Source organism: Mobula hypostoma, chromosome 15 (genome assembly GCF_963921235.1).
Source record: "Mobula hypostoma chromosome 15, sMobHyp1.1, whole genome shotgun sequence".
NCBI classification, from domain to species: domain Eukaryota; kingdom Metazoa; phylum Chordata; class Chondrichthyes; order Myliobatiformes; family Myliobatidae; genus Mobula; species Mobula hypostoma.
Genome location: NC_086111.1, coordinates 1,609,290 through 1,634,962, shown reverse-complemented (window position 1 = coordinate 1,634,962; position 25,673 = coordinate 1,609,290). Strand labels below are relative to the sequence as shown.

Sequence of the window (25,673 nt, the reverse complement as noted above, 5' to 3'; positions counted from 1 at the left end):
CACAAGAGAAAAATAACCTCATTGCTTGAACTCAGATAAATCCCAGTGTGATCCAGAATACGTATTTAGAAAATGGCTGTCCCCTGCGCTGAGTTTTAACAGGACTTCTGGGCTGGGACACCTTGCATTGTCCCCAGTGACATATGCATAGGCGAGAGGAGGCGAGAGGAGGTGAAAGGGCAAGAAGCCAGTTTAATTATGTCCAGGCTGCCTCTTGTGACATTCAATTCTTATCTGGCAAATCGTCAGTGATTTCACGCTGTTCGGATTGAATGGAGAGCGCGGTGCGTGGTAAACGTGGAATCTAGACCCCCCCTATAAGTGATGATCTGGGACCGTTGTCTCTCTGTCCATCTACATCCATCCATGACCATGGAAGACATTTATAAAGCGGCGGTGAGTGCACAGTTTCTTAAATTTGCGTACAGATGTTCAATTATTCAACTTCAATTTTAAATTGTTCTGAAGCACAAACCATTAGATACCCTTATGGGAAAAGCTACGCAAATGTATTTTACCACCAATCTATACTGGGACAGAAATTGCATGATTAAACAATGGTTTATAAAAATATTCTATCAATCGTAATACACAATAAAGTAAAACTTAAATTTACACGAATTCTAACTACTTTAAATTGTCCCAGACAGCCAATTATTCCAATAATTTTGAGCAGAATAAAATTTCCTCTTTCACTATGAAATTTGATGTTGAATGTGGAAAAATAGTCAATTATAAAACCCTCAGTACTTATTCCCTCTTGTCCACATTAGCGGCAGGATGTTGTCTTCATCGCTTTCAATCCAATCCCGGTCTATGCGCAACTTAAAGTTGTCCAATGTTACACATGCGGAAGGGTAACATTAGGGTTCATTGATTGCTGAAAGGTAATTTACAAGCAGTTGCAGCGTGCTTTCGAAATAAACTCCTTGTAGTCAAAGGTGGTGTGCCTTGACATCGTCTCATTCCATTTTAGAGGCGGGGAATATGAAACAATCGGCAGGTGGCTCCAACAAACGCTATGATGTATCCTGCTGATCTTTGTTGTTAAATCGCTTAAATCTACTTGTAAAACAGTCAGATGTGGGGGGAAAAAATAACAAGAGCTTGGAGGGACACACAAAATGCTGGAGGGACTCAGCAGGCCAGGTTTGGAGGGATTCAGTCATAAACGTTAGTCTGTCGCCTTTAATTTCTTGCAGGTGAACAAGACCTTAACAGTTTAGGAGAATTTATTCTTCGTTAATTTTACCAGCTCTTTTGTTGTAGTTCTTACTCTACCCATGAAGGAATGCACGGAGATTTTGTTGTACTGGCTTAAAGCTAATTTTGGGTCGCAGGAGGCGTTTATCTTGTCGATAACTTCCACTACACCCACAAAGCTCAGATAAGGATTTCAAGGATATTTGTGTGTGTCAGTCAAAATCTTGGATCAAAAGTAAGCTATTTGTAGTATTTGCCAATGTTGCTCTCCACAGTTGTCTTGTCTTTCACACTGTTAAAAATAACAAGGAGTAGTATTTCCATGGCCACTTGCAAACAGGACTTTAAAGGAACTTCTTGTGTGTGCACGTGTGTTAGGAACCCATTCATACCGAGAGCACCCGACATGGACGCGACGCCTAACAAAGACAACAGCTGCCACGCTTTTTACCACCTCAGTTGTTTCCAACGTTTGAGAAGTTTGGACAGATTGCTCAGAGTCGCGGGTCTTCCACAGCTAACATCTATCTCCATTGCTGACAAAGACTTAATTCTCAGCGCTAAGAAATTCACTGAAAGCTAAATGAAGATGAAAAGAAAAGCTGCTTCTCTTGTATCTTGTATTTCGATAGTGTTAACTACTGCAATGTGCTGTAGCTATTTTTCTTGTTGTTTGTGACATGTTATTTAACAATAAACGTTCTGAAGTTAGTATTATATTCATGGATGAATTTCAGTTCTAGGCAATGCTCAAACATAACTTGGATTATTTGATAATTCTAGAACCATCAAAGGGTAAAGTTTCTGCCTGTATAAAATAATCTGGAAGCGATGTGACAGTTAATTCAAAGTCAAAGTAAACTTTGTTATCAATACATGTATATGTTACCATTTACTAACTTGAGATTAATTTTCTTGTCATCATTTGCAATACAATAGAATTTACAAAACTATACAAACTCTGACAATCAATATGTAAATAAAAAAACAATAATACTGAGAACACGAGTTGTAACCAGTCCTTGAAAATGAGTGTATATAGTTTGTGGAATCAGTTCAGAGTCGAGGCCAGTGAAGTTATCCATTCTGGTTCAGGAGCCTGATAGTTGAGGGGAAATAAATATTTCTGAACCTGGTGGTGTGAAACGCAAGGCTCCTGTACCTCCTTCCCAATGGCAGCAGTGAGAGAACACCATGACCTGGATCGTGTGGTCCTTGGTGATGGTGGTGTAGATCTTACAATAGCAGCCAGACTGTGCATTTATTCCTGGGATGACCTACAGAATCTCTGAGTAAAGACCAGGGTCATCAAGGTTAGAGCGAGAAAATCAGCAGCAGGAAATGGAACAAGTGTCAGAAGTAAGACATTAATAGTAACCGTGGGAGTTGAATGATCATAGAATAACAGATTGGGTAATAGTTCCACAGTCCTGCCACATCCAGTTGTGAATTCAGGGGGACATTAAATAGCTAAAGATGAAGGAAACTCCAAATACATCCCCATCCATAATGATGCTGGAGACCAGCGCAGTGAATTCAAGCATTTCAACCTGAAGTACTGAGTGAATTTGATACCACCCCACCAGCCTCCGGGTCCAAAATATTATTCTCTGTAACTTCCGCCACCTCCAACGGGATCCCACCACTAAGCACATCTTTCCCTCCCCCTCCCTTTCTGCTTTCCGCAGGGATCACTCCCTACACAACTCTCTTGTCCATTCGTCCCCCCCATCCCTCCCCACTGATCTCCCTCCTGGCACTTACCCGTGTAAGCGGAACAAGTGCTACACATGCCCTTACACTTCCTCCCTTACCACCATTCAGGGCCCCAAACAGTCCTTCCAGGTGAGGCAACACTTCACCTGTGAGTCGGCTGGGGTGATATACTACGTCCAGTGCTCCCGATGTGGCCTTCTATATATTGGCGAGACCCGACGCAGACTGGGAGACCGCTTTGCTGAACATCTATGCTCTGTCCGCCAGAGAAAGCAGGATCTCCCAGTGGCCACACATTTTAATTCCACATCCCATTCCCATTCTGACATGGCTATCCACGGCCTCCTCTACTGTAAAGATGAAGCCACACTCAGGTTGGAGGAACAACACCTTGTATTCCGTCTGGGTAGCCTCCAACCTGATGGCATGAACATCGACTTCTCTAACTTCTGCTAATGCCCCACCTCCCCCTCGTACCCCATCTGTTACTTATTTTTATACACATTTTTTTTCTCTCTCTCTCTCTCTCTCTCTCTCTCCTTTTTCTCCCTCTGTCCCTCTGAATATACCCCTTCCCATCCTCTGGGTCCCCCCCCCCCGTCTTTCTTCCCGGACCTCCTGTCCCATGATCCTCTTGTATCTCTTTTGCCTATCACCTGTCCAGCTCTTGGCTCCATCTCTCCCCCTCCTGTCTTCTCCTATCATTTTGGATCTCCCCCTCCCCCTCCAACTTTCAAATCCCTTACTCACTCTTCCTTCAGTTAGTCCTGATGAAGGGTCTCGGCCTGAAATGTCGACTGCACCTCTTCCTCGAGATGCTGCCTGGCCTGCTGCATTCACCAGCAACTTTTATGTGTGTTGCTTGAATTTCCAGCATCTGCAGCATTCCTGTTGTTTACTGAGTGAATTTGTTTATAATCCTCCCAAGATGCAGATCATGTAAGTGACATAGTCTTTAGCCAATTTGTTTAGACCATAACATCTCGGAGATGAATTGGGCCATTCAGCCCATCAAGTCTGCTCTGCCATTCTGTCACAGTTGATTCATTATCCCTCTCAACCCCATTTGCCTGCCTTCTCCCCATAACTTTGATGCCCTGATTAATCAAGAACTTATCAACCTCCACCTTAAATATACCCAATGATTTGGCCTGCACAGCCATCGCTGGCAAAGAATCCCAGATTCACCACCTTCTAGCTAAAGAAATCTTCCTCATTACTGTTCTAAATGGACATCCCTCAATTCTGAGGCTGTGCACTCTGGTCTGCTTCTCCCCCACTACCGGAAACATCCTATCCACATCCACTTTATCCAGACTTTTCAATATTGAATAGGATTCAATGAGGTTTCCCCCCCACCCCAACAATTCTTCTAAACTCTAGCAAACAGGGTCAAGCCATCAAGCACTCCTCATACATATGTTAACCCTTTGATTCCAGGATTTGGTCTCCTTTGGACTCTCTCCAATACTAGAACATCTTTTCTTACAAAAGGGAACCAAAACTGCTCACAATACCCCAAGCGTGTCTAACCAATGCCTTATAAAGCTCAGTAATACATCCTTTCTTTTCTATTTTAGTCCTCTTGAAATGAAGGCTAACATTGCACTTGCCTTACTCACTGACTCAACCTTCAAGTTAACCTTTAGGAAATTTTGCACAATGACTCCAAGTTCCTCAGCAACTGTGATTTTTACATTTTCTCCCCACTTACAAAAACAGTCCAAGCCTTTATTCCTTCTACCAAAGTGCATAAGCATATACTTCCCTACATCATATTCCATCTGCCACTTCTTTGCCCATTTCCCCAATGGCTATATCCACACTAGACCAGATAATTTTGAAAACGCTGGTTTCCAGTAAAAATGACATGCGTCCACACTAGGCATTTTTCAAAATATCTGTCCACATTAAAATGGATATTTGGGTGAATCTACTCCTACTGGGCATGTGCAGACACATCTACAGGAAACAAGCAAAGAGGAAACGGTATAATATTTACATTTCTGCGGTGGTGTTGTGCTATTTCCATTGGTCAAAAACTAGAGTACCAACAACAACAGCGAAAGAAAGTTTTCAACAATGTCTTCGAGGAATTCAAAGAAAACCTCCACTGGAAAAAGCAAACCGGACTTCTTCATTTAGACAGACAATGAAGTCGAGCTGTTTCTACGAGTTACAAATGACTACAAAGTCAGCAAAGCAGTGAAGAACATGGAGATGTTTAACTCAAACAAGCTATTAACGTAGACAATAAAGTAAATAACACACACATGAAGCCGTCCTCTACCCAAGATCAACAAGAGAGTGGAATCTTCTGCCGCCAGACCTGCACAGTATTTCTGACAATATTTTTAAAGATAGACTCAATCCAATCAGTTTAGGGGATCTAGTCAAAAAAACTCACTTTACAATTTAACTCTCTCGCCGTTCACACCAACTGTGTGTTATAACAGCCATCCGGCAGTGCTTGTGCAGTACCGAGCAGAAGCAGGAAAAGCATTGTTGTTGTGTTGTCATGACAGCGTTTTTAAATACCTCCATTTACCCGGTCCACACTACAACGCGCAGCAATCGTTTTCAAATTTACACACTCTGGAGAGTGTTTTAGAAAAGCTCCGTTTTCAGGGGATGAAAACGCTGTTTCAATGTGGACAGAGGGTCAAAACAAAGAGAAGAGGCTTTGTTTTCAAAATTATTCGGCGTAGTGTGAACGTAGCCTAACCTCCACAACACTACCTGCCTTTCCACCCATCTTTGTATCTACAAATCTGTCCACAGAGCTATCAATTTCTTCATCCAAATCATTGACGTACAACGTGAAGAAGCAGTCCTGCAGTACACTAATAGTCACTGCAGCCAATCAGAAAAGGCCTCCTTTATTCCTACTCTTTGCCCCCTGTCAGTCAGCCAAACTTCTATCCATTCTAATACCCTTCCTATAATACCACGGGCTCTTATTTTGTTAAGCAGCCTCATGTGCAGTACTTTGTCAAAGGCCCTCTGAAAATCCAAATAAAGATCCACCAACTCTCCCTTGTCTATCCTACCTGTTATTTCCTCAAAGAATTACAACAGATCTGTCAGGCAACATTTTCCTTTAAGGAAACCATGCTGACTTTGCCCCATATTATCATGTGCCTCCAAGTACCCCGAAACCTCACCCCAACATCAAGTGAAGTCTGGCTAACTGGACTATAATTTCCTTACTTGTGAAATTCCCTGTCTTGGGATCCATCACCAACTGGATTTTCCTAACCGAGCTGCATATTGAAATCCCCCATGATTATCACAACATTGCCCCTTTTACATGCCCTTTCTGTTTCTCATTGTAATTTGTAGCCAATATCCTCAGAGGCCTGTATGTAACTCCCATCAGGGTCTTTTTACTCTTGTCATTTCTTAACTCTACCCACTAGGATTTTATATCTTTTGATACATTGTCTCCTATTTCTAAGGAATTGATTTCATTTTTTAACCGTTGGAGCTACTTCACCCCCACTGCCTACATGCCTGTCCTTTCAATACAATGTGTATTCTTGGATGTTAAACTCCCAGCTATGATTTTCATTCAGCCACAACTTGGAGATGCCCACAGCATCATACCTGCCAATCTCTAACTTTTGCTGCATGTGATTATCAGGAAATGGATGAGTGATCTTACATCGCAGAAGCTATGGGATCAGCCAGTATCCTGGCTACAGTGCTAAATACTCTTGTTAAATGATGTGCTTTGCTTCCGGGTATTCATGCTGACAATGTGGAAACGTGCCCAAATGCACTCAGAGCCCACGTTGTTACGTATACCTGTACACATGCTCATTAATGCAAATATCTCATCAGCCAATCAGGTGGCAGCAACTCAATGCATTAAAGCATGCAGACATGGTCAATTGTTGTTCAGGCCAAATATCAGAATGGGGAAGAAATGTGATCTAAGTGGCTTTGACTGTGGAATCATTGGTGTACCAGAAGGGTGGTTTGAGTATCTCAAACATTGCTGATCTCCTGGGATTTTTATGCACAACCGCCTCCAGAGTTTACAGAGAATGGTGCAAAAAAACCCCACAAAGAAACAAAATCCAGTGAGTGGCAGTTTTGTGGGTGACAATGAGGGAGGTCAGAAGAGGAGTGGCCAGGCTGGTTCAAACTTATAGGTGGTGTCAGGCCACTGGAGCAGGGATCTAATCGCAGACCCAGTACTGTGCACACAGTGACATTAATTGAGTAACAAATCCCAAGGTGCAAACAAAGTCAGTGTCAAAGTTCAGGCAGAGATCAAAACATCCACAGAAATCCAAAGACCCGAATCAGGAAACAGGCAGAGTCGATATTCAGAGGGACAGAGTACAGATATGAATGTCGGAAAAACTCAGGAAAATTCACTGGCACAATCTGGCAACAAACAGTTGAAAACACAGGACTGAACCACACTGAGCAATAAACAGAGAGGCAGATGATAGGTGGAGCACAATGAGACACAGGTGGCAGCAATACAGGTAATAATGAGGAGCAGATGAGAGACGGAGCACTCAGTAATACAGGGGCCGGAGTAGAGCAGGAGTGGGAACAAGAGCACATGGGGCATGAAAACAAACAAGAGCACATGGCAATACAAAACCACAGACTGACGGCTAGGGGGAAACACACAAAAAGACAGAGTTCAATTGGAGGTACAGTCAGTAACCCCCCCCCACCCCCACCCCCACAGACGCCTCCTGGCGTCACGGCAAGCAGAGCTGGGTGCTGGCGATGGAAGTCCCTGTTGAGAGAGGGGTCCAGGATGTTACAGGCGGGGACTCAGCACCTCTCCTCAGGACTGTAGCCCTCCCAGTCCACAAGGGACTGGAGGCCACAGCCCCGGAGACGAACATCCAGCAGAAAATGCACCGTGAAGGCCTCTGACCCATCGATGAGCCATGGGGAGTGGGGGTTTGGGGACGGGACACAGGGGGTGGCTCATGAAAGGCTTGATGCGGGACACATGGAAGGTGGGATGAATATGGCTGAGAGTGGAGGGGAGCTTGAGATGGACGACAGTAGGGCTGATGAGTTTAGCAATGGGAAAGGGGCCGATGAAGTGAGAGGCAAGCTTGCGGGAATTCACCTGGAGGGGCAGGTCTCGGGTTGAAAGCCACACACGTTGTCCCTGGCGGTAAGGTGGGGCCTTGGAGCAATGGCGGTCAGCTTGACGCTTGATCCTAGCAGAGGCACGGAGAAGGGCAGAGCGAATGTGCCTCCACGTCCGCTGACAATGGCAGCTGAATGCCTCGGCAGATGGAATGCCAACCTCCTCCTCCCGGGCAGGAAACAGTGCTGACTACATGCAGAGGGGCTCTGGGAGACCAGACACCGCAATAATTGTCTCCAGCTGATGGTTGGCCCGCTCGGTCTGGCCATTGGTCTGTGGGTGCAATCCTGAAGACAGATTCACAGAGGCACTCAGAAGATTACAGAATGCCCTCCAGAAGTTGGATGTGAATTGAGGGATCCTGTCTGACACAACATCTACAGGTAAACCATGTAATTTAAAAAAATGCAGTACAAGTAATTTGGCTGTTTCTTTGGTCAAGGGGAGTTTAGGTAAAGGAATGAAGCGTACAGACTTGGAGAAATGATAACTACTGTGAGAATGGTGGTGTTACCGTCTGATGGGGGAAGACCGGTGATAAAATCCAGGGCAATGTGGGACCAGGGTCTCTTGGGGATAGACAGGGGTTGTAACAGACCAGCAGGTTGAGACGAAGTTGTGGATGTCATCTCCCATGGAGGGCCACCAGAACCGCTGACTGATGAAGGCCTGAGTAGGCTTGGTTCCAGGGTGACAGGATAACCGGGAGGAATGACCCCACTGCAATACCTGTGAGCGGACAGAGCTGGGAACATAATCACGGTCAGTGGGGCTTAGACCAGGGGCTGCCTCACTCTGTTCAGCGGTTTGCACCATGGCTTCAATGTCCCATTACGCTACACCCACGAGACAGTGAGCAGGGGGGATGACATCAGGTACCTCAGGGGTCTCAGAGGAAGGAAATCTTCGGGAGAGGGCATCAGGTTTTCCATTCTTGAAACCGGGGCGGAAGGACAGTAAAACTGAATCTTGAGAAAAACAGGGACCAACGAGCTTGACGGGATTGAGACGCTTGGCCGTACGGATGTATTCCAGATTCTTGTGATCAATCCAGACTAAGAATGGCACCTAAGGTGCTCGGATCGGCAACTTGGCCTTGTTGGCCATAAACAGCCGGAGTACCAAAGCATTTGACATCCAGAAAAATCATTGATGCTTTCACCACCAATCACAACAACAGATGGATTGTGCTTCTCTGAAAACATCAATGGTGAGTGCAGTTGATTTTTTTTAAAAAATTGGGCCAAGATTATTATTATGCTTCCTGCAAATCCTAAAATATTACATTTACTGCTATTAAGCCTATTGGTTTTGCTTAGACTTCCAAGTGGTTATTCTGTTATTTTTGTTTTAAATTCAGTAGCCAAATTAATTGAGGTATTGCATGGTCAGAGTATGATTTGTCCAACTCCTGGTAAAGCCTTGCAGCTGTTGCTTGCCTTATTTGACTTTAATAACGGTGTATCTTTTGGCATTGTCTGTCTGTGTAATGTGAATAACAGTGGACATTGTGGGTTAGTGTCGTGGTTTTCAGTTGAAAAGCACACGTTAATCGCAGATTGCGGGTTTGGTGCGTGATTCACATTGTGCGTTGTGGGTCGGATGCTCTGTTGGTTTGTTTGTTTATGCTCCGTGTAGCCCGGGTTGTCTCTGAGCTGTTGACACTGTCACAGTTCACTTCTATATTATATATATCAATTGCTGTTGCTTGTGAATCAACAGAGGCATTTATAGTAGACACATAATGCTTGAAACTGACTTTTGAACGCCATGCGTCTGGCCTTGCGAATACATATTACCATAGGGTACATCCCTCAGCACCATCACTGAATAATTCAGCCCCACTGCAGCACCAGCAAGAAAAAATCTCTGGTGCCTCCACTGGCTGGGGAACTCTGCGTGTTCAGCAAGGGACTTAGAAAAAAATCAAAATGTCGTTGAATAATAATGAGAAGCAGATGAGAGATGGAGTACTCAGTAACACAGGGGCCGGAGTAGAACAGGAGCGCATGGCAATACCAAACCACAGACTGACAGCTGGGGGAAACACACAAAAAGACAAAGCTCAACTGGAACTCATAAGCTGGCATTAAGACTATGGTGTGCAGAAGAGCATCTCCGAATGGTGGCCTTGAATTGGATGGGCTACAGCAGCAGAAGGCCATGAGCATACACTCAGTGGCCACCTTACACTTTATCAGGCCACTGAGTGTACATCCTTTCCACAAAAAAGGCAAATCCGCTGTATCGAATTAAGTTCCCTCGGTCAGCTCTCAGCCATTAGCAAGTACTGGAAAATATCATTCAACAGAGCTAACAGATGGTATTTATACACTAATGATTCATCACTCACTGGTTCAGTTGGATTTCACCAGGAGACTTAAATATGAACAAATTGAATTCCAGAGGCAAAGAATGCCCTCTTAGTTAGATAATATTTGACCAAAATTGCTTCATCTAGACATTGTAAAATTAATGTCAATAGAGGACAACTTTATACTAGCGGAATTATATTTAGTGCAGAGGTGATGGTCAATTATTTCAGCCCAGGATGTCATTGGAGGAATGTTCTTGACAAAGCCCCACAATGGAACAGGATCCAACAGCAATTGGGTATGAGCTGATAAGAGACAATTAACACTTGTGCTACAAACATACCAGACAAGGATCATCTCCAGTAAGAGAGAATCTAACCATGTACCTTTGTTGTTCAACAGCATTATCATTGCAGGGTCCCCTGCTCTCAATATCCTGGGTGGGATGGGGATGCCGGTGGTGAGGTCCCTGAGGAGAGAAGCCTAGCTGAACCAGCGCTGAGTGCAATCAGAAGCAGGATGTCCCCTGCCAGATACTGTCTTCCGTACTCCCTGTGTATTTCCGTACTCCCCGTGTATTTCCACGGTCCCCGTGTACTTCCACACTCCCCGTGTACTTCCGTACTCCCCGTGTATTTCCGTACTCACCGTGTATTTCCACACTCCCCGTGTATTTCCGCACTCCCCGTGTATTTCCGCACTCCCCGTGCATTTCCGCACTCCTCGTGTATTTCCAAACTCCCCGTGTATTTCCACACTCCCCGTATATTTCCAGCATCTGCAAAGGCTCTCACATTGTGACGGTGGGTGGGGTAATGTCTTCCCAGAAAACAGTCTATTCTCAGTTTCCCATATTGCCCAGCTGTATCATCTGCTCATATGCCAAAAACATGAAATGCAAATAAACATTTATTTAGTTTTTTCATATTAATTCCTTGAGTGTATATGATTTTTTCAAAATATTATAGTGCGATCTGTGAAATTTGCTCAGATGAATTTCCAAAACCTGAACAACCATAATGTGGAGGTCACTCGTAATCAGGAGTGTGATGAAATACTCTAATTTCATCTTTCCATAAAATATCAGTAAGCTTTACGTCATCCAGGACAAAGCTGCCCATCTGATCTGCACTTTACATATTCATTGCATTCACAGAACATGGCTACAGGATTTATAGCCAAGGAAATACACTGCAGTAATGTATTAAAACTTATTCAACAGCACCTTCCAAAATGAATCATACTTTATACTGAGTTGGAAGCAAATGGCCTTTTCTTCATAGTCGCTGGGTGTAAACTTGTAACTTCCCACTATTTATACTGAATGAGAATCTATCACATCAACTATGGCCAGCTCAATGGCAACTTCTCAATTGAATTGGATTGACCTTATTACTTCCATTTTTCAGATTAGATTAGATTATGAGGACACTCAATCCTCGTTTATTGTCATTTAGAAATGCATGCATTAAAAAATGATACAACGTTCCTCCAGAAAGATATCACAAGAAAACACAGGACAAACCAAGACTAAAACTGACAAAACCACATAATTATACAGTATAGTTACAACAATGCAAAGCAATACCGTAATTTGATAAGAGCAGACCATGGGCATGGTAAAAAAAAGTCTCAAGTCCCGATAGCCCATCATCTCACGCAGACGGTAGAAGGGAGAAACTCTCCCTGCCATGAACCTTCAAGCGCCGCAAACTTGCCGATGCAGCACCCTGGAAGCACCCGACCGCAGCCGACTCTGAGTTCGTCCGAAAACTTCGAGCCTCCAACCAGCCCCTCCAACACAGCCCTCCGAGCATCATCTCTGCTGAGCGCTTCGACCCTGCCCTGGCCACTGAGCAACAAGCAAACCCGAGGACTCGGGGCCTTCCCCTTCGGAGATTCTGGATCACACAGTAGCAGCGGCAGCGAAACAGGCATTTCAGAAGTTTCACCAGATGTTCCTCCGTGCTCTCACGTCCGTCTCCATCAAATCAGGATTGTGCACGGCACCCTACCTGACAAATAATAGACATCACCACCGGAGTGGCCGCTGCGAGCTGCGTAACGCCACCATCTTCTCATCCTTCCTCCTTTATATACATGAGGAAAAAAATCTTTACGTTGCATCTCCATCTAAATGTGCAATTTATAGTAATTTATAATAAATAGTATGTACAACAGAAGAATCAATATAACACAGAAATACAATTGTATCAGCATGAATTAATCAGTCTGATGGCCTGGTGGAAGATGCGGTCCTGGAGCCTGTTGGTCCTGGCTTTTATGCTGCGGTACAGTCTCCTGGATGGTAGCAGCTGGAATAGATTGTGGTTGGGGTGACTAGGGTCCCCAGTGATCCTTAAAGCCCTTTTTACACACCTGTCTTTGTAAATGTCCTGAATCACGTGGAAGTTCACATCTACCGATGCGCTGGGCTGTCCGCACCACTCTCTGCAGAGTCCTGTGATTGAGGGAGGTACAGTTCCCATACCAGGCAGTGAAGCAGCCAGTCAGGATGCTCTCAATTGTGACCCTATAGAAAGTTCTTAGGATTTGGGGACTGATGCCAAACTTCTTCAACTGTCTGAGATTAAAGAGGCACTGTTGTGCTTTTTTCACCACACAGCCGGTATGTACAGAACATGTGAAATCCTCGGTGATGTTTATGCCGAGGAACTTAAAGCTGTTCACCCTCTCAACCCCAGATCTATTGATGTCAATAGAGATTAGCCTGTCTCCATTCCTCCCGTGCTCCACAACCAGCTCCTTTGTTTTTGTAACATTGAGGGAGAGGTTGTTTTCTTGTCAGGCTGATGATTTCTTCTCTGCAGGATGCCTCATTATTATTTGACATTAGGCCAATCAGTGTAGTGCTGTCAGCAAATTTAATTAGCAGATTGGAGCTGTGGGTGACAGTCATGGGTATACAGAGAGTAAAGGATGGGGCTTAGGGCACAGCCCTGAGGGTCTGAGGGGCAGAAGTGAGGGAGCCCACTCTTATCACCTGCCGGCAAGGTGACAGGAAGTCCAGGATCCAGCTACACAAGGCAGGGTGAAGGCCGAAGTCTCTGAGCTTCTTGTCGAGCCTGGAGGGATTTATGGTGTTGAATGCTGAACTGTAGTCCAAGAACAGCATTCTCACATAAGCACCTTTCTTCTCTATATGTATAAGGACGATGTGTAGAGCCGTGGCTATTGCATCATCTGTCGATCGGTTGTGTCCGTAGGTGAATTGTAGGGGGTCCAGTGTGGGTGGTAGCAAGCTGCAGATGTAGTCCTCGACCAGCCTCTCAAAGCATTTGCTTATTGAGGTGAGTGACGGATGTTCAATAAATTCTGAACACACCAGTGAATCCCGTATTTCATAAAGGAAACCGAGACAGTATACAACTTGACAAGAAATCACAAGAAAATCAGTAAACTGAAATGATAGAGATGGCAGAAATGTAAAGAGAAAACACTAGAACTATTATAATGGAACATAGAATAGCACGGGAACAGGCTATTCAGCCCAGTGTTGTGCCAAACTAGCTGAAAAGCAAATCAAAAACAACCAAACACTAATTCCTGCTGCCTACACCATTTACATATCCCCACATTAGACACGAAACACTAGAATACTACAGCACAGTACAGGCCCTTCGGCCCTCAATATTGTGCTGACCCATATATTCCTTAGAAAATCATACTAAACCCACACTACCCCATAACCCTTTATTTTTCTTTCATCCATGTGCCTGTCCAAGAGGCTCTTAAATACCCCTAATGTTTTAGCCTCCACCACCATCCCTGGCAAGTTATTCCAGGCACCCACAACCCTCTGTAAAAAAACTTACCCCTGATATCTCCCCTAAACTTCCCTCCCTTAACTTTGTACATATGCCCTCTAGTGTTTGCTATTCATGCCCTGGGAAACAGGTACTGGCTATCCACCCTATCTATGCCTCTCATAATCTTGTAGACCTCTATCAAGTCCCCTCTCATCCTTCTACGCTCCAAAGAGAAAGTCCCAGCTCTGCTAACCTTGCCTCATAAGACTTGTTTTCCAATCCAGGCAACATCCTGGTAAATCTCCTCTGCACCCTCTCCATAGCTTCCACATCCTTCCTATAATGAGGTGACCAGAACTGAACACAATACTCTAAGTGTGGTCTCACCAGAGATTTGTAGAGTTGCAACATGACCTCTCGACTGTTGAACTCAATCCCCCTATTAACGAAGCCTAGCAGCCCATAGGTCTTCTTAACTATCCTATCAACCTGTGCAGCGACCTTGAAAAAATATAAATTAATAAGTAAGCAATAAAAATTGAGAACATGAGAACTAGAGTCCTTGAAGGTGAGTCCATGGGTTGTGGGACATTTCAGTGATGGTACAAGTGAAATTATCTCCTTTGGTTCAAGAGTCTGATGGCTGACGTGTAATAACTGTTCCTGATCCCAGTTGTGTGAGTCCTGACGCTCCTGTACCTTCTTCCTGAGGCCAGCAGCACGAGGAGAGTGTGACCTGGGTGGTGGAGGTCCCTGATGATGGATGCTACTTTCCTGCAACAGTGTTCAGTGTAGATGTGCTCAATGGCGGGGAGGGTTTCACCCGCGTTGGACTGGGTAATATCCATTAGTATTTGTAGGATTTTCCATTCAAGGGTATCGGTGTTTCCAGATCAGGCTGTGATGCAGCCAGTCAATATACTTTCCACCACACATCTATAGAAGTTTGTCATAGTTCTAGATGTCGTGTTCAATCTTCGCAAACTCCTAAGGAAGGAGAGGTGCTGCTGTGCTTCCTTCATAATTGTACTCGCATGCTGGGTGCCAGGTCAGGTCCTCCAAATGAATCACACCGAGGAATTTGAAATTGCTGATCCTCCTCACCTCCCATTCTCAAATGAGGACTGGCTCATGCACCTCTGCTTTCCTCCTCCTGAAGTCAACAATCAACTCCTTAGTCTTGCCGATATTAAGAGGTTGTTGTTATTGCATGTACCTGCCAGATTTTCAATCTCCCTTCTATATGTAGATTTGTCACCACCTTTGATTCAGCCTACATCTTCAGCAGACTTGAGTATGGCAGTGGAATTGTGCTTAGCCGCACAATCATAAGTGTGAAGCGAGTAGAGCAGGGGTATAAGCACACAGCCTTGTGGTGCAGCTATGCTGATGAGGATTGTTGAGGAGATGTTGTTGCCAGTCTGCCCTGATTGGGGTCTGCAAGTGAGGAAATCGAGGACCCATTTGCACAGGGAAGTATCAAGGCCAAGGTTTTGTAGCTTATTGATTAGTTTATTGGGGATGATGGTATTGAATGCCAAGATGTAGACAATAAAAAGCATTATGATATATGCATCTTTGCTGTCCAGATACTCCAGGGTTGAGTGAAGAGTTAACGAGATGACATTTACTGTGGACCTGTTGTACTGTAGGCAAATTGGAATGGATCCAAGTTGTTTCTCTAGTAGGAGTTGATGTGTTTCATCACCAACCTCTCAAAGCACTTAATCACAGTGGGTTTAAGTGCTACTGGAGGATAAGCATTGAGGTAGGTCACCACATTCTTCTTAGATAGGTGAAGCCGGCTTAGAGAAGGTGGATACCTCAGACTGAGGTAAAGATGCCAGCAAACATTTCAGCCAGTTGATCTGCACAGTTCTTTAGTCCTTGGCTATTAATAACTTTAAACACAAAGATAAGCATTTTAAATTTCAGATTATGGGATCATTTTTCGATTTTAATTATCAAGAACAAGGGTGCCTGGAGGATAGGTGCAGCTGAATTTTATCTATGACAGTGTGAAAAAGGAGAAGGAACAAGTGGACATTAAAAGAGTTGACTGTCAACTTGACAACGATAATGATGAGAGTTTGAGTAACACATCTAACTTTAACTTTTCATTTTAAATCATACCTACGGAACTCATTGTGTTTTTGCACTATAGGTTGAGCAGCTCACTGAGGAACAGAAGAATGGTAAGGAGTCATAAAACGTTAAAGGAAATTAAAAGCAGTTCAAAGTAATAGTTGAATTGGATGGTCCTGATGCCTTTTTTGTTTTTCCTTCTACAGAATTCAAGGCAGCTTTTGATATTTTTGTGCAAGATGCTGAAGATGGCTGCATTAGTACCAAGGAGCTGGGTAAAGTAATGCGAATGTTGGGTCAAAACCCAACACCAGAGGAGCTACAGGAGATGATTGATGAAGTGGATGAAGATGGTACAGTTATGAATTATGTTGCATCATCTCATTCAATAATTTATCAAACTAAAATGAGATTTCAATATCTATGACTCAAGTCTAAAACTGTATAACATTATGTATCCTAATATGGTACTGTGCAAGTGTCTTATGGATATGTATGTAGCTAGGGTGACTAAGACTTTTGCATAGTATTGTTTACTGGTTAAAATAGGAAGATGGTTGCAAATCAGAAATAAGAGTACTTAGCTTTGTATTAGCTATAACTGGAAACACAATATACAGTACTGTGCAAACATAGAAACATAGAAAATAGGTGCAGGAGTAGGCCATTCGGCCCTTCGAGCCTGCACCGCCATTTATTATGATCATGGCTGATCATCCAACTCAGAACCCCGCCCCAGCCTTCCCTCCATACCCCCTGATCCCCTTAGCCACAAGGGCCATATCTAACTTCCTCTTAAATATAGCCAATGAACTGGCCTCAACAGTTTCCTGTGGCAGAGAATTCCACAGATTCACCACTCTCTGCGTGAAGAAGCTTTTCCTAATCTCGGTCCTAAAAGGCTTCCCCTCTATCCTCAAACTGTGACCCCTCGTTCTGGACTTCCCCAACATCGGGAACAATCTTCCTGCATCTAGCCTGTCCAATCCCTTTAGGATCTTATACCCCCGCTAATCTCCCTGCCAGGATATTGGTCCCCCTAGGATTCAAGTGTAACCCGTCCTTTTTGTACAGGTCACGCCTGCGCCAAAAGAGGTCCCAATGATCCAAAAACTTGAATCCCTGCCCCCTGCTCCAATCCCTCAGCCACGCATTTATCATCCACCTCATCGCATTCCTACTCTCACTGTCACGTGGCACAAGCAGTAATCCCGAGATTACTACCTTTGCGGTCCTTTTTCTCAACTCCCTTCCTAGCTCCCTATATCCTCCTTTCAGGACCTCATCCCTTTTCCTACCTATGTCATTGGTACCTATATGTACCACGACCTCTGGCTCCTCACCCTCCCACTTCAGGATATCTTGGACACGATCAGAAATATCCCGGACCCTGGCACCAGGGAGGCAAACTACCATCCGGGTCTCTGGACTGCGTCCACAGAATCGCCTACCTGACCCCCTTACTATTGAGTCCCCTATCACAACTGCCCTCCTCTTCCTTGCCCTACCCTTCTGAGCTACAGGGCCAGACTCTGTGCCGGAGGCACGGCCACTGTCGCTTCCCCCGGGTAAGCTGTCCCCCCCAACAGTACTCAAACAGGAGTACCTGTTGTTAAGGGGCACAGCCACCGGGGTACTCCCCATCACCTGCCTTTTCCCCTTCCCCCTCCTAACTGTGACCCACTTGTCTGCCTCCCGTGGCCCCGGCTTGACCACCTGCCTTCCACTCCTCTCTATCACCTCCTCACTCTCCCTGACCAGACGAAGGTCATCGAGCTGCAGCTCCAGTTCCGTAACGCGGTCCCTTAGGAGCTGCATCTCGATGCACTTGGCGCAGATGTAGACGTCCGGGAGGCTTGGAGACTCCAGGGCCTCCCACATCCGACACCGAGAACAGCAAACTGCCCTCTCACTCATAATGCCCCTCTCCTCAAATAACAACAGAAAATGAATGTCAAACCTTCCTCGCCTCGCCCGCTTCCGCCTAAGCCCGGTGAGCCGAAGCCCTTAGGTCTTCACTCTGCTTCCGGCTCACTCTGCCGCCCGCAAACTACGCTGCCCGCTCTACATACAGCTAGGGTGCCTATAAGCCTGAGACTTTTGCTGACAAGGTCACTACTCCATCTTTGCACAGTATATTAATGAAAATCTGTTCTTTACACAGTGATTAGACTGTGCTGGAATAAAATCCTGCATATTTCCTAAAACTTGACTGGAAAAAATAAAAAAGAATATGTCATGTTATATAACTTCAAAACATTCAATTAATTCAAAGGAGGAAGCCATGGGAGTCCTGGAATGCAGGTCTAACTTCAAGCTTACTTTAAGCAAGGCATGTTTTGATCACATGGTAGCGTGATGACATATGCAATTCATATATTTATACATATAACCCGTAATGAATTACTTAAATTAACAAGAATGCTTTTTCAAACAATATGTGTGTGTGTGTGTATGTGTGTGTGTATATATGTATATATATATGTATATATATATGTATGTATATATATGTATATATATATATGTGTGTATATACACACACACACACATATATACATATTGTTTGATATATATGATTACTCAAATGTTACTGAAATATTAAATACACAACACTCCTCTGTAATTAGTTATATACTCCAACACGATAGAGAATACACTGTATACTACAGAATACAACTACTATATACTGACATCCACAGCATAGTAAATTTTAAATTATCCCCTAAAGATTTAACTGCTGTGGGGGATTTTTTACCCTTGTGGGATAATGTCTTTCTTGGCAAGGGGAATCACTCTCCTTGGCAGGTGAGACTTGTGGCTGTGAAACAGGGGTCTCCTCTGTGCTGTTGGCAGGAGTTGGCTCTGAGACTGCCAAAATGGCTCTAATAGCAGTAACCAACCTTTTTCTTCTTCTAGATTATGTATCTTGGTCTTGGGAAAGTCCACGTTTGTAGTTCATCAGAGTATACTCTTATTAATCTTTCTATTGCTCCCTCGCCTCTTTGTTTCCTCATCCACAATATCATCTAACAAATCCTCTGATTTCATATCGCCAATGACTCCTGTCATTTTGGCTTTGGTCTTTGCATCTATCTTTACAAGCAGCTTTTTGTCTCCCACTTGAAGTTCATGCAAAAACTTTAATGCATGCAGAGTAGATTCTGGTTCTTTATACTGACAAAAGCAAAATGCTTGCAGCTTTTCTGAAGCTCCCTGAACTCATTCCCAACCTAAAACCAAGCCACATTTCACAAGTAACTGCCTGATTAACATGCTAGAAGCTTTCTCAGATATGTTTCCTAAAAAACAGTTGTAGTTGAACCCCTACTTTCCAATCAGAGGCACAGAGGTTGGCACCAACACCTGTTTGTCCTTTGATGGGCAGCAGTTCATGGCGTTCAGCATTCAGATAGTTGTGGCATCATCCAATATTTCTTAATTCACTTTCAGTTGGGTTCATTGTAGGGAATGTGGCATGCAAATGGTGGGTGGATCTCCAATCCATCTGTAGTTGTCTCAGCCTATCACGCACCCACAATGCTGGCCTTCTATTTTTACCACATACAGGCTCAATGTGGCTTGTTGGTTGTATTTCACTTTTACAAATATCATTCTCACAGGAGTTTTCTTTTCTCTAGTATAAGTTCTTAGTTTGATATCAGCAGGCTTCAGTTCAATATCTTTGAAATGTCATTTGAACTCATTTTGTTTAATGACTGAAACAGCTGAACCAGTGTCCAATTCCATTTTAATTTATTTGCTGTTCATTTCTGGCATAAGTTATATTGCTTGTCTATTGTAATTTTCACACTGTAAATCTCAAAGCTTCACAGACCTGTGTCACTCTCATCATTATCAGATCTTTCATCTAATTAATCTGCACTAATCATTTAGAATAGTTCTCTTTTTGAAACTGCAACCTGACTTCTTAGCTTTTTCTCTTCCCTGTGCAGTCCATTTAGTTCTGGCTGGCCAACATACTTTTTGTTGTATTTGTTGTCCTATTTTGTTGTATCTTCTGCAAGTCTTGCCTTTAAATTTGAACTGGCCTGGTGTATGCAAGCCCCTGCCACAGCAGTAACGCAATTTGTTCAGCCAGGTCGGTTTCTGTTTAGACTTTTCAATTTTGTTCACTTTCATTCCTGACTGCAATTCAATTGCATCCCTGTCTGTGGTATCCATTGTTACATACCCCGTAACTGGGTTGCCAAGCCAGCAGAAATGGACCACTTAGTTGGAGTCTGGATTACTGGAACTAAGGAAGTTTTATTAAAGAAATAAGTAACACAGTACTCTAATTGTAAGGATATAAATGCAACAGGTTAGCAATGATAAAACACACGTACACAGAACTAGGATAATAGGAATCAATCAAGCTCTATCGCAGTCTAGGGGTAAAATGATCAGTCTCAAGTGACGCAGAGTTCAGTTCAGCTGAGTACAGTTCGCAGTAATCGCTGTTGTGCCGTTGGAGAGAGAGAGAGCGAATATGCAAATTCTGATTCAAACAGACCTTTGATGTTCCTCGCAGTTAGCTTCGGGAGAGCCCTTTTAATGTCTTCTGAGGTCACCGACTGTGACCCCTCCGTTCCGGATACGACCATTCTTCCGCAGTGAACCCGGCACCCAGGCAAGGGCGGACACACACACCAAGTTCCCACTGATAGTACCTTTTCACCCTGTGCGTCTATGGTCGGTCCTGCGACCAGATCTCCAAACTTCCACCAACTTGTGGGGGCACACCGCACTTCCAGGGTCTCGTTATCTCGTGATCTTGTGGTGTCTCTGTTGCCTTAGCAAACCTGTTCCTTTTATCCCCCTGCTGGGGTATCGCCTGTCCATCAAACTTCAAACAGTTCAGGTTCAAAGCAACTGGTCTGTCAATACTCGGAACTGTGTCTCATTTTGTTAATCTCTTTCCTCTCTCATTAACATTTTGAACGCTTCTTCCTTTGTCTCTCTTATCTCTCTCTTTCTTTCTTTTTAAATCTTTTTATTGAGTAAGTATACAAAAAAGGTAAGCCATATAAACATTAATACAATGTTAAAGTATAATAAAATTCCAAAAGATATCAATACCAAAAAAAAATACTACAAACAATGTAATTTAAACATAAGAAACCAAGATAACATAATAGTATACTAAATTTTATATATATCAATGGAAAAAAAAAGAAAAAAAAACCCCCAAAAAAAAACCCACCGTGCAGCTAACTAAAAGCAAGGCAAAGCAATGGGCTAACTTGAAACCAAACAGAGTTAAACTTAAAATCACGTCATCAATCCCGACCTCCATTAAAAACAGTGAAAAAAAAAACAAGAAGGGTAAATATTACATTAAATGAAAATATCGAATAAAAGGTCCCCAAATCTGTTCAAATTTAAATGAAGAATCAAAAAGGTTACTTCTAATTTTCTCCAAATTCAAACATAAAATCGTCTGAGAAAACCAAAAAAAGGTAGTTGGAGCATTAAGCTCTTTCCAATGTTGTAAAATACATCTTTTCGCCATTAAAGTAAGAAATGCAATCATTCTACGGGCTGAAGGGGAAAGATTACTAGAAATTTTAGGTAGTCCAAAGATAGCAGTAATAGGGTGAGGGGAGATATCTATATTTAATACCTTAGAAATAATATTGAAAATATCTCTCCAAAAAGTTTCCAAAGTAGGGCAAGACCAAAACATATGAGTTAAAGAGGCTATCTGCCCCGAACATCTATCACAGAAAGGATTAATATGCGAGTAAAAACGCGCTAACTTATCTTTGGACATATGTGCTCTATGAACCACTTTAAATTGAATTAGGGAATGTTTAGCACAAATAGAGGAAGTATTAACTAATTGTAAAATCTGCCCCCAATCATCCACAGAAATGGTAAGCCCCAATTCCTGTTCCCAATCTACCCTAATCTTATCAAATGGAGCTTTCCTAAGTTTCATAATAATATTATAAATCATAGCCGATGCACCTTTCTGACATGGATTGAGGTTAATTATCGAATCTAAAATATATGTAGGAGGAAGCATTGGAAAGGAAGAAAGTATAGTACTTAGGAAATTTCTAACTTGTAAATATCTAAAAAAATGTATTCTTGATAAGTTATATTTATTAGATAATTGTTCAAAAGACATAAGGGAACCATCTAAAAATAAATCCAAAAACCGTAAAATACCCTTAGTCTTCCAAGTTTGAAAAGCGCGATCCGTAAAAGAGGGAGGAAAAAATATGTTACCTAAAATAGGAATCGCTAACCCGAATTGATTAAGATCAAAAAATTTTCTGAATTGAAACCAAATGCGCAAAGCATATTTAACTATCGGGTTAGAGACCTGCTTAAGACGTTTCGAATCAAAAGGGAGAGAGGAGCCTAAAATAGAACCAAGTGTATAACCCTGAACAGATTGTAATTCCAATGCTACCCATTTAGGAATAGATAGTATGTCCTGGTCAAGTAACCAAAATTTCATATGTCGAATATTAATAGCCCAATAATAGAATCTAAAGTTAGGTAATGCTAAACCTCCATCTCTCTTAGCTTTCTGTAAATGTATTTTACCCAGTCTCGGATTCTTATTCTGCCAAATAAATGAAGAAATTTTAGAGTCAACTTTATCAAAAAAAGATTTTGGAACGAAAATTGGTAATGCCTGAAACACATATAAAAATTTTGGCAAAAAAAAATCTTAACTGCATTAATACGACCAATCAAAGTTAAATATAAGGGAAACCATTTAGATGAAAGTTGAGTAATATGGTCTATTAATGGTAAGAAGTTAGTCTTAAATAAATCTTTGTATTTACAAGTAATTTTAATCCCAAGATATGAAAAATAATTATTAATCAATTTAAATGGAAATTTATAATATAAGGGAAGATGTTTATTAATCGGAAAAAGTTCACTCTTACTAAGATTTAATTTATAACCTGAGAAAAGACCAAATTGTGCTAATAACTGTAAAACAGCAGGAATGGATTTCTCAGGATTAGAAATATATAAAAGTAAATCATCAGCATAGAGTGATAATTTATGGGACTTTAATCTCTGAGTTATCCCAGTAATATTTGAAGATTCTCGAATAGCAATTGCAAGAGGTTCTAATGCAATATCAAATAATAGGGGACTAAGAGGACAGCCTTGTCGAGTACCACGAAAGAGAGGAAAAAAAGGTGAGTTTAAAGAGTTAGTACGAACCGAGGCTACAGGGGAATGATATAACAGTTTAATCCAGGATATAAATTTCAAGCTAAAATTAAACATTTCAAGCACCTTAAATAAATAAGGCCATTCTACTCTATCAAAAGCTTTCTCGGCATCTAAAGAAATAACACACTCAGGAACATTTTGTGAGGGAGTATAAACGATATTTAACAATGTACGAATATTATAAAAAGAGTAACGACCTTTAATAAAACCCGTTTGGTCTTCCGAAATAATAGAAGGAAGTACTTTTTCTAGTCTATTTGCTAATAACTTAGAAAAAACTTTAGAATCAACATTTAATAAAGATATTGGTCTATAAGATGCACATTGAGCAGGGTCTTTATCCTTCTTTAGTATTAGAGAAATTGATGCTCTATTAAAAGATTCAGGAAGTTTACCAAGTTTCAAAGAAGCCTCAAAAACCCTACAGAGCCAAGGAATCAATAAAGAAGCAAAACATTTATAAAATTCAACGGTAAACCCATCAGGGCCAGGAGCTTTCCCCAGATTCATAGAAAAAATAACATTCTTAATCTCATCCATTGTAATGGAAGTATCTAATAAAGAAGACATATCCTGTGAAATCTGAGGGAAGTCTAACTTATCTAAAAAATCATTCATATATTTAGAATCTCGAGGAGACTCTGATTGATATAAAGAAGAATAAAAATCACAAAAGGTTTGATTAATCCCCACATGATCCAGTATCAATCGATCATTTTGGTTATAAATCTGATTGATTTGAGATTTAACATAATTAGATTTCAATTGATTAGCCAACAGCTTGCCAATTTTGTCACTGTGAACATAAAAGTCACTTCTTGTTTTCTTTAATTGGTTTACAATCGAGGACGAGAGTAGTAAACTGTGTTCCATTTGAAGTTCAGTTCTTTGTTTGTATAACTCCTCAGAAGGAGCCATAACATATTTCTTATCAATTTCTTTAATCTTGTCCACAATTGCCATCTCCTCCTGCTTCTGTTTCTTCCTCAAAGCAACAGAATACGAAATAATCTGACCCCGAATATAGGCTTTAAAAGTGTCCCAAAGAGTGTTAACCGAAATATCTTCTGTATGGTTAATTGTAAAAAAAAGCTCAATCTGTTCATTCATAAAATTAACAAAGTCCGAGTCCTGAAGCAACAGCGAATTAAAACGCCATTGTCTATTATTTGGTATATTGGCCATAATTTTAACAGAAAGCTTAAGTGGAGCATGATCCGAAATGGTTATAGAATCATAATCACATTTAATCACTGAAGGAATAAGACGAGAATCAATGAAAAAATAATCAATTCTTGAATAGGAATGATGAACATGTGAAAAGAAGGAAAAATCTTTTTCCTGAGGATGCAGAAAACGCCAAATGTCCGTCGACCCAGAATCAGAAAGGAAAAAATTAATCAAATTTGCAGATTTATTAGGTAAAGTCCGTAAAGGAGCCGAACGGTCCAAAGCTGGAGACAAACAGGTATTAAGATCTCCGCCCCAGATCAATGAAAACTCGTTCAAATTCGGAAACTGATCAAACAATGATTTATAAAATTCCGGACAATCCATATTAGGAGCATAAACATTAACCAAAACTACTTTTTTATTAAATAGTAAACCACTAACCAATAAAAATCTACCATTCGGATCAGAGATAATATCCTGTTGTATAAAAGTAACTGAGGAATCTATAAAAATAGAGACACCTCGAATCTTAGCATTGGAGTTCGAATGAAATTGTTGTCCCTTCCAGAATTTGAAAAAACGTAGTCTGTCCCCCCTCCGTACATGGGTCTCTTGTAAAAATAAAATTTGTGCTTTAAGTCTCTGGAACACTTTAAAAACTTTTTTCCTTTTAATAGGATGATTAAGACCGTTAGTATTCCAGGAGACAAAATTAATAATAGACTCCATAAATCTTAAAGTCAACCCACAACAAGGAGGATTGACGATAGGCGCGACCCACAAACCCGGAGAGGAAACAGAACATACAAAAGATACCGGGAAAAAGGACGCAACCAGTACTTCAATAATGTATATAGCCCAAAGAGAAACAAACTAAAACGTGAAGCCCCTCCCACCACCCCCCGCCCCAAAACCCCAAGGCAAAATCTAAAGCAGACCCGCCAGAAAGAAGCAAGCGCTAAAACTACCCCCATGACTTCCGGTATACGCTCCCTAAAAAAAAAGGTATAAATATGAAAAGGATCAGCTAATTGTAAAACAGTAAAAAAGTAAAAAAAAGGTAGCTCAATTAAA

General features: G+C 42.1%; 1 protein-coding gene across 1 annotated transcript in view; it reads left to right on the top strand.

Annotated features, from left to right (window-relative positions):
* Positions 1–7,948: 7,948 nt before the first annotated feature.
* Positions 7,949–25,673, top strand: part of LOC134357157 (troponin C, slow skeletal and cardiac muscles-like) — a 36,413-nt gene continuing 18,688 nt past the window's right edge. Inside the window, exons 1-3 of the mRNA XM_063068456.1 lie at positions 7,949–7,999; positions 16,300–16,330; positions 16,427–16,573. Of these exons, the coding sequence (XP_062924526.1) occupies positions 7,949–7,999; positions 16,300–16,330; positions 16,427–16,573 (229 nt within the window). The remainder of the gene's footprint in view (positions 8,000–16,299; positions 16,331–16,426; positions 16,574–25,673) is intronic.